This window comes from Nyctereutes procyonoides, unplaced genomic scaffold (assembly GCF_905146905.1).
Source record: "Nyctereutes procyonoides isolate TBG_1078 unplaced genomic scaffold, NYPRO_anot_genome, whole genome shotgun sequence".
NCBI lineage: Eukaryota > Metazoa > Chordata > Mammalia > Carnivora > Canidae > Nyctereutes > Nyctereutes procyonoides.
The window spans coordinates 5,136,291-5,150,760 of NW_026575046.1; the positions used below are offsets into that span (position 1 = coordinate 5,136,291).

The window sequence follows — 14,470 nt, forward strand, 5'->3', positions numbered from 1 at the left end:
AAATCAATTCACTTTGAAATTACAAGTTAAGATGAACCATCTCTAATAATAGCTCTGTTCAATTACAGTAGTATGATCTATATCTAGACCGAGCAATCCATAAAGAGGATTTAAATTATTCATATATACCTATGCTAAAGTCAAATATTCCTTTCTATGCTGCTGGTGACAAAAACTGATCTCTAAAGAAAAAAGAACCTTTAAAAATACCGCCAATCAATTTTTTTCCCCAATGAAAATACTAGATGAAACCTATCATTAATTTTAAATATTTGCAATAACATAAAGCCTTAGATATTCTGAATTCTTTTAGAGCAGGAACTACTTCATATTCATCTTAAAACCTCTAGGGTTTAACACAGAGCCTAGTGTATTCTAGAAAACTGAATATTATCAATGAGTAGATATTCTTTCAAAAACAGACTAAACTGAGAAGCTATGGTGGGTATAATACAGCTGATAAAAGAGAAAACTTTTGTGGACCACTGACACCATGATATTCCTCATATTTTCCTTGAATTCACCCATGGTCAATAAGACTGTAGATGCCAAATAATAATAATAATAATAATAATAATAATAATAATTTAAAAAAGACTGTAGATTCCATTTCAAAACTTTACATTAAACTCTCTATAACTTTAAAAATCCTTCTCAAGTGACTTCCTTTAATCACAGCAAAATTAAATTAGTATTTGGAGAGCAAATAAAATCCATCATTGATTTGATTAAAAAAAAAGAGGTGGTTTTATACAAGTAGTTAACAGATGTAAGTCAGTACAATCAAATCTCTGAAACATGCAAATTCACTACAGAATTGTAATACATAAGCAGTCAAACATAGACAGATGATAGATGATAGATAGATAGATGTCAAGACCAATACAAATTTCTATTTGATTTTATGCACATTGCAAATGCATGATTTTTTACTCTTTTGTACTCTAATTATCTATGCATATGAAAACCACCTTGGCTAGCTCAACTAATAACTTACTTAAAATATATCTAACAAGCTTAGGCAAGTGATCAATGTCCCCGTGACCTTCTGTTTCAAGTATGAGAGCCCAGGACTCCCATCTTCACTTGGTCAGCACTCCTGGTGTGACACGGGGTACAAACGAAATACCTCTGAGCTTCTATTTCCTCACACTCACTGTGTAGACCATAACACTCATCTTGATTTAATGCATATTAAGCTAGTAGAATTGTTTATTTAATTCTATTATTATTATTACTTACTGTTATTTCAGAAAAATGAAGTACTTCTTCTCATTTGGTCTCAGAGCATCATTTAATAGCTAACTATGTGGCATGCAGGCAGGTGAAATTCTTCAGTAAATTCTACAACAAAATCTATTTTCTGGTGTTTAAACCCTTTATCACTTAATGACCACACTCCGGTAATTTATAACTTTTTGCAACTTCCCCCTGGAGGTTGAATAAGAATACCCTTAAATCCGAAGTCTCTAGAATTAAGCATAATTTGCATAGTTATAGCTTACCAAAATTCTCTATTTTGGGCAATTTTGAACTATTCCTAAACCTTATTATCCTTAAGCATGGACTTCGGTCTCATTTTTTTTCTCAGAACTCACAACATATTGTGTTTTGCACATAGATTATATTCTATATAAACTTATGAAAACAAATGTATGAATTTGTGTTTAGCCTGAATTATGGGCAATAATGTCAGAGTTTAATTTTTCTGCCTCTATGAAAATGATGTCATTTGCATTATGTTGGAGTAAAAAGGAGTTAAAACAAAATAGCTCGACAGACCAAATAACTTCAAAAAATAATCAACCAATAATTTAATCCCAAGTCATAATGATATATTTACATGGAAAATTTTCCCCAAAGATAGCAGTGAGGGAGTCGGTTCACTGATTTTTGACCTGTTTCACAAAAAATGCAAATAATCCATTGCTATCTGGATAACGATTGACCAAGAAAATAATTGTCTCTGATGTCATTTATTTCATAATTATATAAAATATGTTCTAGAGCTTTAATTTAGATCATTTTAATTATCTTTGCCTAATGATATTTGTTACAATAATGCCCCAAAACACTGGAAACATTTATGTATTGAAGGTTTCTAATAGTTTGAATGAAGTGAATTTTTGGAGCTTCCATCTTTTTTAAAGTTCTCAAGATTAATATCATAAAAAGAGCAAAGCAGTAGTGCATAAAAGAATTATCAGGAGTCTAATAAAACTATTTGGATCTCCAACTACAGCAACACTGATTAATGACTACTTTTTAATTAATTGGAAGTTGTTCAATCATTGTAACATTTCATTTGCCTGAGATTTTTTATGTAAGGTCAGGCCAAAACACATGCTAGCTCAATCTGCAATAAGGTATACTTACATAATTTTTCCTCCTTGGCAGCACAAGTGTAAACTATTTCTCAGTCATTCGCCATGATGATAGTTTCCTGCTCAGCTGGCTAGTTTGATCAATGAAAACAGCCTTGTGCATTAGAATATGAATAGAGTTTACTTTTAAACTCTGTGAATTCAAGCAAAATAAACCCTACAATAAGCCATTCTTATTGTAAATCTTTAATTACCATGTGGCATGTGTTCAGCCTATTTATTTTTCACGTGGATAAGTAGCATTTACCTCAGCAGACATCCTCGGGGCCCTAAAATCTACACAATGGTCTTTTCATAGGCACTGGAACAGAACGCGGGTACCTATTTTAGAAATGCTAACTTGACATCACTCTTACATTGTATAAGATTTTATATATATGGATATATATAACGTTTTATATCTATATGGATTTTTTATTTATGGTATGTGTATATATATATATATGGGTGTGTATATATATGTATATATGAATATATACACATGTGAATTATGTGTCTAACCCCAGTTCTGCACATTTCCCAGTGAGAGTCAACATAACTAATGAGAATCCACAGGCCAGGGTTTCCTAGTTCGCATTTACATAAACACTAGAGCCAGCATGTGTCCTAATCATATTGATAGCTTAAAAAATAGATTTTTCTAAACATGAAAAGTCTAAAATTTAGGATCAGTGACACTTGCTTCCACTGCAAAAGTGCATACCCTCCTTCCATTTTCTAAGTGGTTGAAGTGCAAGTCTCTTATTAGAGGGATCAGAGTAGCTACTGCAAGTACCCTCACACCGTGATGCTGGTTCGTGTGGTCTACATAACCATTGGGGAGAAGGAGATCTTCCAGAGCTACAGGTAACTAATGGATGTCTGCAGGCTTTCATCTTGAGTTAAGATATGGAAGCCTCCTATTCCTATTTCAAAAAAATATGCACTTTTTTTTGTGCATGCATGAATAGGCTTAGGTAAGATTAGATAGTTTTTTAATAATTTCTTTTATTACGATCATATGTCTGTGACAAATATGTTATTTGAAGAGACTACCCTCTGCGTAGTTGTCATTTGCTATGTACAGATCATTAGAGTGAATGGTTCAAGGAGGTCTTATATTCTATAACTTAATTTATTTTCACCACACTTGCCAAAGATCTTAGAAAACCAAAGTTTATTTTCTAATTACAATATGGTGGCTAGGCTATTCCCCAACATTCAGGATGAGTGAAATAATTGAAAGTTGACATGAAAGGAATAAAGAGCAACAAATATAATTGTAATAAGAAGCGGTGCAGAAGGGGGGAAAGATGCCAAGTGTGAAAGTAGACCAGGAAAATGCCATAAAGAAAACAGATGTCCTCCAAGAAGGGGAGACTGGCATTCTGTTCTCCTGCCTAAGCAGGCCACGTATCTGCTTAGGCAGCTGACTGGATGATCTTCTCTCAGAGCCTAAGTGAGCACAGAGGGCAGATTTGGAAGGTTATGGCAAGACAGAGAAACCACTGAGGAGAAGAGCAACCTGTGAAGTACCTGTTCAGTGGGACAAGGACGTGTGGATTTCCTCAGGGTCAAGGGGCACGACAGGAGCTAAAATTGAGAAATCCTGCTACACACTCACCCAGGAAGACTGTCCTCTATTTGAGGGGATCCTGGGGTTAAGAAGTTGGAAGGTCTGCCGTTTTGGTACCCGTATCCAGTTCCCATGCAGGTGGGATACCCAGAGCCCCCCACATCAAATAACTCAAAGATCACTTGAGAAGACAATGTTTGGGCAACTGCCTTTACTGCCAGTCCACTTTAGCCTTACAAGCAATGGCAAGGAATGGGGTAGTACATGGGGGCAGATTAAGAGAGACTGACGTATTTGCATTTCCCTCTTGTCTCTTCCATCCTAACAGGCTGGAGAATCTGTACCCCCACAAGCGAGGGGTCACAGTTCCAGCTTACAGTGCCATCGAGTTCTGCAGTCATCTATTGCTGTGTAACACAACAAATGACCTCAAAATTGCTTGGACTAATGACTACTTTAGTCTTTCTCACGACGTCGTGAGTCAAGCATGTGGGCACGATTGCTCTGGGTGTACGTTCCATTTCATGTGGCACTGGTGGAGGCCACATGGTGGTATTAAGCCAGCAAATGGCCTGGCCTAGGGGTTCCAAGACAGTTCCGCGCACACATGGCAGGTGTGCCAGGAAGGCCGAGCTGAACTGGGATGGCCAACGTGACCACAACCATCAGTGTGTCACCTCTCTAGTATGGAAGCCGCAGGGCGGTCACTTTACTCACATGAGAGGTCAGGGTTCCAATAAACAACGTGGAAGCTGCAAGTTCTTTTATGTTGTCCTACCCTTAGGATAACCAAAAAGCAATGAAATCAGCTGAAGAGATCATTAAGACCTGGGATCAGGTGTTCGACTATTCATGTTTGGAAGCAATTGTTGAAGACAAACAAAACTGTTTCATATTTACATCCCACTCGGTTGAGACTGAACAAAACCCTTCAACAGATACACTCACAGTTAGCTCTTCCCTACGTGGAAACCTGAAATTAGCTGCCAGAGTGTTTGTACCAGATGAACAAAATAAAATGAGAAGGAAACAAAAGGAAAAACACTCAGAAGGGATTTCGCAAGAGACCGTCAGCAGATGGACGGGGAGATGCACTTCGTTGTGCAAAGAACCAGGCTGATGACCAAATGTCGCCATTCTCCCCCGAATCTGTCACCTTAGGAAACTGATAGTATCCCCGATTGTCCCTCCGAACATATAAGACCTACGTCACTCTCCGTCTAGAGGATTCTCTTCTGGACCAAGCAGAAATCAACGCAAGGGATCAGTTCTAACAATCCTACCGATTCTGAGCGGCTCCTTACAGAGCAGCGCTTAAAGCTCCTGTATACTCTGCAGTGGCATTCATGAAAAAAATTAAAAAAAAAATTAAAAAAAAGATAAAGAGCAAAACATTCAAATTACACCCGAAGAAAAGGAGAGGGAAGGAAGAGGGCCGATCTTTAAAATACTCTCAGTTTCAGGAAATATTTCAGAATGAGCAGTTTTGTGTAAGCATCAGTCCCTCCCGCCGGCCTCTGAAGCTCCCAGTGTCACACACTCAGGGCCGTGGGCGTGCAAGAGGAGTTGGAACTCGGTGCATCCTTGGGGGGACCGCGAGGCCAGGGCTGAGGTCACCCGGAGACCTGCCCTGCTGGCCGTCACGCGGGCCTGCACACAGGGCTCCCTGGCAGCTGTCACCGTTCCCCTGGACTGCGGCTGCGAGGAGAAGGAGCAGGTTTCTGAGTTCCCCCAGGAGACCACTCAGCTGTCAGGCCAAAACTGAAAGACCCCTCAGCAGGGACTCGTTCACGAGTGTTCAATGCAAGGAGCCGCAGTGTGCCATTGATCCCGTCCACACCATACTTACTAACTTTACTCGCAATTATGGAGAAATTATACTGCGCGGTGCTTTCTCTGTCTAGTAGTTCGCTAGTGGCGATGGTTCCTTCAGTGCCGTCTATTGTAAAGTAGCTGTCCCCATCACTCTTCCAATCTATGAAGTACCTGTGTGTGAACAGAGGAGATGCAAATGTGCAGTGATTACACGTGAATCATAATGGCAGTCAGGCTAACCTGACACAGCTCCTTATTCCTCCCCGTGTAGCTCTTACCCACCTGGCAATAAGGAAGCGTGTAAAGGACAGCTTCTTTATTGCAAAGTCAGTATGCTCAAGGGGAAACTGGAAATAATGAAAGATTTAGTACTCCTGCTGTTCATATTATTTTAGGGTCTTGACACCTTGAAAGCTCAGCAGAGACTAAAATTCTAAAGCTGACCATGGGTTTCCTTAACCTCCTGAATATTAAAACTTTTCCAAGCAGTAAAAGATTCCTTGGTGGTGGCTGTGGAAAGGGCGGTTGGGCGGGGGGGGGGGACATCTGGAGACAGTCACCAAGGACTCAGGCCAGAACACAGGTCGAATGTTTCTTTCCATAGAGAGGGAAAAAAATAAAAATCATATTATGAAAACTAAAGGGCAATTTTGCAATCGACAATGTGGCAATTGTACCGAAGTATTTCCCTCAAACGCATAGAAAAGAGCCACGGTTGTTTTATTACTCTGTGTATCGGACAACTTTCTAAATAACAACAACAAAATAGTGAAGTGGGCTAATATTGTCTCTTTATCCTCTTTATTAGGGAACCCTTTTGATAGTAATAGATGTTACCTTCTTTATGCGAAGCGGCTGGACTAAACTAAAATAACCCAAGAAAATTAATTTTAAAAAATTGAATTTGTATAAATCTTTATGTAGTAGATAGAGTGGAAAAAAAATCTTTTTCCAACACACATTTTCCATCATAGTAATAAACATTTTGAAATCTTAGCATGTACCGGACACTGTTCTACATGCTTACATGGATTACCTTATTAAAGCCCCACCAAAGCCCTAAAAATATGTATTTTTCATCTCCCCATTTTACCTGTGAGAAAACAGAAGCGTAGAAATGTTCAGGAATCTGCCTCAGTTCACATAGTTGGAAAGTTATAGAGCTGATACTTGAACTAGGTCGTTGATGTTTCCCATATAATTATCATCATTCAGTCTTACTAGTTTTAAGTAGAACATTTCATGTGAAAGGACTCTGTTTCCCAAAAGGCTCAATGAGCTATACATTTTGCACAGTTACTCTAGCCTGGGAATCACAGTGAGGTCAACACAAGCAGGCGACATGAGGACAGCGACCTCTCTAAATCCCCAGGCCAGACAAAGGGGTCTGTTGTTCACTGTGAAGTCGCTCAATCCACGTGCTTCAAAAGAGCCACGTTAAGATACCTGGACTGCAAAGCTCCCACACAAACCCCTAAAACCCACACCACAAACAGCTGGGCCCTATTTCACGCAACAATGTTTTTGTTTGTCCCTCACTCACTATTATCTGGCATCTAGTCTTGAGCTCTATCACCTCCTGATGCTTTGGCAACTCCCTTCTCTGGATGTGATCATTATGAGAATTTTTTTTTTTTTTAAGATTTTATTTGTTTATTCCTGAGAGACACACAGAGAGAGGCAGCGACACAGGCAGAGGGAGAGGCTGCGTCCCTGTAGGGAGCCCGATGCGGGACTTGAGCCCAGGACCTCAGGGTCACGCCCTGAGCTGAAGGCAGACACTCAACCACTGAGCCACCCAGGGGCCCCCAGCACGACTTTAAACTGTGATGTTTTGCCCAAGATAGCAATTAAGAAATGACCATCAATGCAACTGAAAATGGAACTGCTCCTATATTTCCTAGATGTTTTCAGAGAAGACATGACCCCTGTGCTAAAATGTCTAGATCATCTTCCAGAGGTGGACCCTCCCAGAGCGTAGCTCACGCGTTTGCTTCAGGTTTGCCACAGTCCCCAGCCAATCTAAGCGTACGGTGATATTTTAATTTTGATTAATCACAACAGCAAAATATGGACGGTCTAATTTGCCTCACTCACCAGTGTAAATGGGCAAAACTCTGAAATACAGAATTTGAATCATCTTACCCTTCCTCGGCAAGTAGGTGAGATTTAAATTTTTTAAAAAGGTGTTTATGATCTATATTTAACGAAACATGTATAGTTCATGTGAGTATGCAGCCACCGTTGCTAAGAAACCTGTTTTAACAATTGAATAGAAATAAAAAAAAAATTAAAGCATTAACCTAATCTGTGCAGACCACTTGACAGAGTACAATTTTATTACTTTTCTGCAAATGAGTTTTCGGAAATGCCTTAAAAAGTTTTCTTCTCTTCATTAGGTAAGCATTCTCCTTAAAATTGTGTCTTTTAATTTGCCTAATAACTTTCTCACAGTTAATGGAAAAGCTAAATTCTCAAACACATTTTATAAAAAGTACTTGATGGTACCAAGTTACTCTAAAAGTATTACATCTCATTCCTTAAGCAATAAAGACGTGGGAGTAATGATTCAGGTCAAGGTAGGAAATTTTCTTTTGTTAATGTGAAATAATCAAAATTTCTTCCCTCTCTCTTCTCTTAGTCACTGGTTGTTTTTTGTTGTCGTTTTGTTTTGTTTTTTAAATTTGTCGTCTTGGGAAAGATAATTAAATGAAAGTAAATTCATTTAAATTTATTTCCATAAACATTTTATTGAGAACCTAAGCCACATACAGCAACACGTAGATTATAATTGCTTCATCAAGAATCAAAATTACATTTTTTTCTTAGAAATCTCAACATTTCTCTCGAAATTCTAAATAGTAGTTGCTGGTTTCCTATTAGTTCCTCTCGGTGTTTTTTTTTTTTTTTTTTTTTTTTTTCCTAATCCTCCTCTTCATTCTAACTTTCCTCTTAGTAAGATTAAAAGTTATATCTTAGGTAGTTTAGAAAGTTTCGCTTGTTTATTTGAAGTGAAACTAAACATTTTATAAAATTATAATGATTGAAAAAAGGCATAACCCTTTTGTCTTCCAATTTCCCATTTGGGAAAAAATGGAAAAAATTTCCATTTCCATATTCAGTCATAATGTGATTAAAAGACATCTTTAGAGAAAGGTAAATACATCATAATCTACAGTTTATTAAAATTATAGTAGTTGTACTTTTATTTCCCTCCAGGTTACTTAAGATTTTCTGTTTTTAGAAAAAATGATTCTATTTTTTTCTTCAAGAGAGAGACAAAGAGAGCATGAGCAGGGGTGGGGCAGAGAGAGAGGGAGAGGGAGGAGCAGACTCCACTGAGCTCAGAGCTGCAAAGGTGGCTCCAGCCCATGACCCGAGATCGTGACCTGAGCGGAAGCCAGATGCTCAACTGACTGAGTCACCCAGGCTCCCCCAAATTTTCTCATTTATAAAGTCATTTTTAAATAGCCATATATGATCTTCTGACTTTATATCCTTTTATATACCTGGATGCCAACTCTATCTTCCCCCAAAATTTTATACCCAGACTTTGGTTTACTTCTCAGAGACTCCGAAGCAGCCTGCTGTAGTGGGAAGAAAGTCAAGTTTAGGCAAATATTGATCTAATTTGGGTTCCGAAGTTAAGAGCTTCAATATTAAACAGGTAGTCTCAGTTTTCTCATGTCTTATAACCTAGGACAGTACCACACGACTAAATAAGCAAATAACGTGATCACGCCTTCGCTCGTGTTTCTGCCAAATCCCTGCAGGCAGTTTTCTTGCTTCCTTGTTACAAAATTCTATCTTCTTACTTCTTTTATCTTATTTATAGGTTTTAATTGGCATTTACAGTCTCTCTCAAATTAGAATAGCAAAATAATTGTATTTTCTTTTGTTGATGACACAGAAAGTTTCTATAGAGTAGGAAGGATTCTTCACCAAGTTTGTTGTTCTGTTCCTAGCATTTTGTACTTTATGTATGAATTGTATTATTTCATGAGAACCTCCACCTGTTGTTGTTAATCATGGCCTGATCACGTTTCAAGCACAGAATTATTATTTATTTTTTTATGATAGTCACACAGGGAGAGAGAGAGAGAGGCAGAGACATAGGCATAGGCAGAGGGAGAAGCAGGCTCCATGCAGCGGGAGCCCGACGTGGGACTCGATCCCGGGTCTCCAGGATCGCGCCCTGGGCCAAAGGCAGGCGCCAAACCGCTGCGCCACCCAGGGATCCCCCGGAATTATTTATTTTGTATCTTTGATTATTCAAGCATGTTAATTCTGAAGTATTTTTCAGGTACGAGCAACATAACTACTCCTTTGAACTGAATCAAATGCCTTTTGTTTGAGGTCACACTTGGATTTATTCACTCTCCCTAATAGCTGTGGCCAAATGTCTCTGAAGAAAGGTACCATTTTAACTAGAGTCATTTACCATTTAAGACCCAAATATAGGCATCACATTAGAAAACAGCTTTTATTTCCCTTTCTTTGTAAAAAAAAAAATTTTAAGATTTGTATTTATTGATTCATGAGAGACAGAGAGAGGCAGAGGCACAGGCAGAAGGAGAAGCAGGCTCCCCGCAGGGAGACCGATGCGGGACTCGATCCCAGGACCCCAGGATCACAACCTGAGCTGAAGGCAGGCGCTCAACCACTGAGCTACCCAGGTGGCCCTATTTCCCTCTCTTTCTAATAACTGAGCTTCCTATCTCCCTCGCAGTTTGTTTACTCTTTGGCTCATTTACACTCCGAAAATTTCCTTCTAACTCATCAAATACTCTTCTTTTTTTTTAAGATTGATTCATTTATTTGAGAGAGAGAGAGAGAGAGAGGGTGAGTGTGCAAGCTGGGGTAGGGTGGGGGGGCAGAGGGAAAGTCTTAAGCAGACTCTGTGCTGAGCATGGAACCCAACATGGGGCTCAATCCCACAACTCTGAGATCATGACCTGAGCTGAAAACAGTGTCCGACAGTGCTACCCAGGTGCCCCAAGTCATCGAATAGTCTTATAATATTTTCTAAAGAGAGGGTTTCATATCTATGATATATTTAAAGTAACTGATCTTTTTGAAAAATCAAAATAATATGAAATTTCAAATAAAGGTGAGGAACAGCTATTTTCCAAAAGCAATTAAAGAAATAATAGAAGCGAATGGGCTATAAAATGTGTGTAACTTACATGGGGTACTCCTCTGCATTTCAGTTAAAGCAAAGAACTGGAAGCAGCAAAAGGTAAACTCAAAAAGTCAGCTATAAAGAATATATAATTCTTTATATATAATTTATGTATATATATATAAAATTTTATAATTCTTTATATAACTTGGATGTTTTGTCATTTTGAGGACTTAACATGTAAGAATAGGAAGCCTTCAAAATACTTTATCATCCTATCTATGTGGACACTTAGCTGTTGAGATTTCCTTCAGCAAATAACTAGAATGATATGAAATTTGTTTAAAAATGAAAGCTCAAAAAAATAAGAATAAAAAATAAAGGCTCATCATTGATGTCAAGATCCATTCCAAATAAAAATTAGACCTGTAAGTCTATATCACAGATCCACTGAATTTTATCAATAAACCCTCAGTTATTTCTAAACTTTATAAGAACTTTGTGGTTGTCCAGAACAATAAAGGCTACTGAATCTCAAATAATAAGATTTTATTTCAGTACATACCCAAAAAATGTTAATAAAACAACTGTATAATTTGGTTTTGTTTTCCCAGCCTGAGAAATGTTATAGTTCAATTAAACAGTTTTCAGATTTAGTTAAAGTTGTTGGAAGGTTGAAATCAGGGAAACATGTAAAATGTTCAGAATACTTTCAAGTATATAATAAGGTCCACAATTATCATATTTTAAGGAATTAAATATGGTACATTTTTACTGACTTGTTTTGACTTTCTATCAATTTTGTTTAATAAGCTACTGAAAACTCTGAAATTTAATTATATTTTCAACAATCGTAAAATTAAAAAGCAACTCAAAAACTTGGGTGAGTATCTCAATTACACTAAAGAACTTGGGGGATCTCTGGGTGGCTCAGAGGTTTAGCACCTGCTTCGGCCCAGGGTGTGATCCTGGAGTCCCAGGATCAAATCCCACATCAGGCTCCCTGCATGGAGCCTGCTTCTCCCTCTGCCTGTGTCTCTGCCTCTCTCATGAATAAAAAAAAAAAAAAAAAAAAAAAAATCTTAAAAAAAATTCAATTATCTGGTAATGCATAAACAAAATGTACGTAAAAACAAAAGAACTTGGAGAGCAATTAGTTTGACTTTTAGAATCTGGTTGCTTATGGTTAAATCCTATTCTCAGTCTAACTAAAGACATAATTGGATCTTCCTGAACTTCAGTTTCTCCCTCTGTAAAATGATGTCAGTTGTGATGCTGAAACAAATCTGACTGAAGTGCTCAGCTCAAAGCCAGGAACAAATTAGTTATTATGACGTCACCTATATGTTGACAGTTAATTGCCACAAAAGCAAATAAACACTTGTCCATTTGGTACATGTCCTTTGCAGTTGCTCTTTTTTTTTTTACAGATTGTCAATGGATCGGCCTTTTGAGGAAAAAAGCAAGACGAGTTTATTCACAAAGGATCTTCTCATTCTTCATAGCAAGTTAAGTTATCGACCAACAACATCTCAAATGAATTATTCTTAATCATTCCATTGGTGTAAATTTAGAGGAAATCCTTCCTTCATTTCCATTGCAATCAAAATAAGCAGGTACTGCTAAGAAAGGTGCCGTGTTTCTTTAATATTGTCAGCTACAGAACAGATCCCATTGTAAATGGAAGATTCTGATGGATGGATAATTGGATAAGAGCATGTCCGAAGATAATATATACTCAACTGTCTCACTGAGGGGACCTTCTGAGGAGTTTCTGACTAATGGCTACCCAAGCAGATCAAGGGGAGATTACAGACATACAAATCAAGTCACTGATAAGTTGCACAACTTAAAACTAGCATTAAGAAATCTAAAGGGAAAGTCACCAAAACTCAATTTTTCTCTTTACCTTTGTTCACGTAATTCCATTACCTTCAATTAAAAGAGTTTCTCACCCTCTATTTCATCTCCTTCATCCTGACTTTAAAGAATTCTTGTATGTTTGGGAGAAAAGTCCTTTATCAGATGTGTCTTTTGCAAATGTATATATGAAAATTCACATTACGAATGCGAAAGGAAAGAGATAAGTAAGGTAAGCAGTACTCAAAAAGGATTAACTGTTTTATCTTAATGAATATTTTATATGACCTTATGGATAAAATGTTTTCTCCCCATTGCTATCTGAATCTTCAGTATTTTCTAAGAAAACAGGCCATAATATAAAATTAGTTTGCTCTCTGTTAAATAATAAAAACTAGAATACGAAAGAGTGATTAGAGCTACACAAAATGAGAACCTGAACTCTACTCTCAATGCTTCCACAGGAAGCATTTTTAAAGATCACCTTAAGAAAAAGAAATATTGTGGTAGTCTCTTTATCAGAAACTATCTTTCACTAATTACTTTATTAATTCTAAGTGAAGTCAATCAACTATTAACAATACCTAGGACTAAGCACCACTAAAAGATATACAGTCAACATTTAGATCATTTGAAGGATGCAGGGGAAATAATGGCATGAACCATACAAAACATATTAAATGAAAAAAAAAATAGAGATACTGTGTACAAATGGTAGACATGGGAAGGAAAAGCAGATGGAACCTGATAGCATGGATTATTTCAGAGAAACTTAGGGATCAAGTAAAAGGGAAGTATGGAGTTTAGACATTACAGTAGCAGCCTAATGCATTTATACCTGGGGAGTGGGTCCTATTTGACTTTTTTTTTTTTACTATTACTGTGATATGTTTAGGATCCTCAAGAGAATTATTTGTCCAAAGTTGAGTTTTGTATGACGTCTACTTGCAAATGTACTGATGACAGTTAGCTTCCATTATTTCCATTTATATATGTTATGGAACTGAGAAACCATTTACTAAAAAAAAAAAAAGAGAGTGAGAGAGAAAGTATACTCTTGACTGTATTGTACTAAGATAGCATAGATTAAGCCCTAAATACTCAGGTCTTCAAACCTTTAAAAACAAAAAGAACAAATTTACATTTACAAATTTACATTTCAGAGAGAGAGAAATAGGGGGGAGAGGGGAAGAAGGAGAGGGAGGGAGGGAATGCTTGCGCAGACTCCCCACTGAGTACAGAACCTGACTGGAGCTCAATCCCAGGACCCTAAGATCATGACCTGAGCTGAAATCAAGAGTCAGTCACTTAACAAACTGAGCCACACAGGTACCCAAAACCTATTATATTCATAGAACAGATCTGCTTATGGTCAATTTGAAAAAATACAAATGCACAGATACATATACATTCTATATTTCATTATAAAGTAGGAAAAATATATCAAGAGAACACTAAAATAAAATTTAACTCTGCATGTAGAATGTGAAAGAACAAGGAAATATCCCCAACTCTCAAGGATCTTTTCATTTTCTGCATTTTGGGGACGGTGGTCAAAAAGTGAATACGTATTCATTCAAATAAGCAAAAAAAGATAGAGTTTCAATATGGCTGATGTCTTTAGTGAATATAAAAGATAAGAAAAACAATATTTGGAGGAAGAAGTGAGTTAGAATAGGTGACAAGTATACCTATGGCTTCGCCACCTAAGATGGCACAAGTCTAGGATGAAGG

At 37.4% G+C, this 14,470-nt stretch overlaps 1 protein-coding gene across 2 annotated transcripts in view; it reads right to left on the bottom strand.

The window, feature by feature from the left end:
- Window positions 1-14,470, bottom strand: part of CDH12 (cadherin 12) — a 248,093-nt gene that overhangs the window by 19,267 nt on the left and 214,356 nt on the right. For both annotated transcript variants that reach the window (XM_055325524.1, XM_055325523.1), the window contains one exon: window positions 5,789-5,925. In XM_055325524.1, the coding sequence (XP_055181499.1) occupies window positions 5,789-5,925 (137 nt within the window). The remainder of the gene's footprint in view (window positions 1-5,788; window positions 5,926-14,470) is intronic.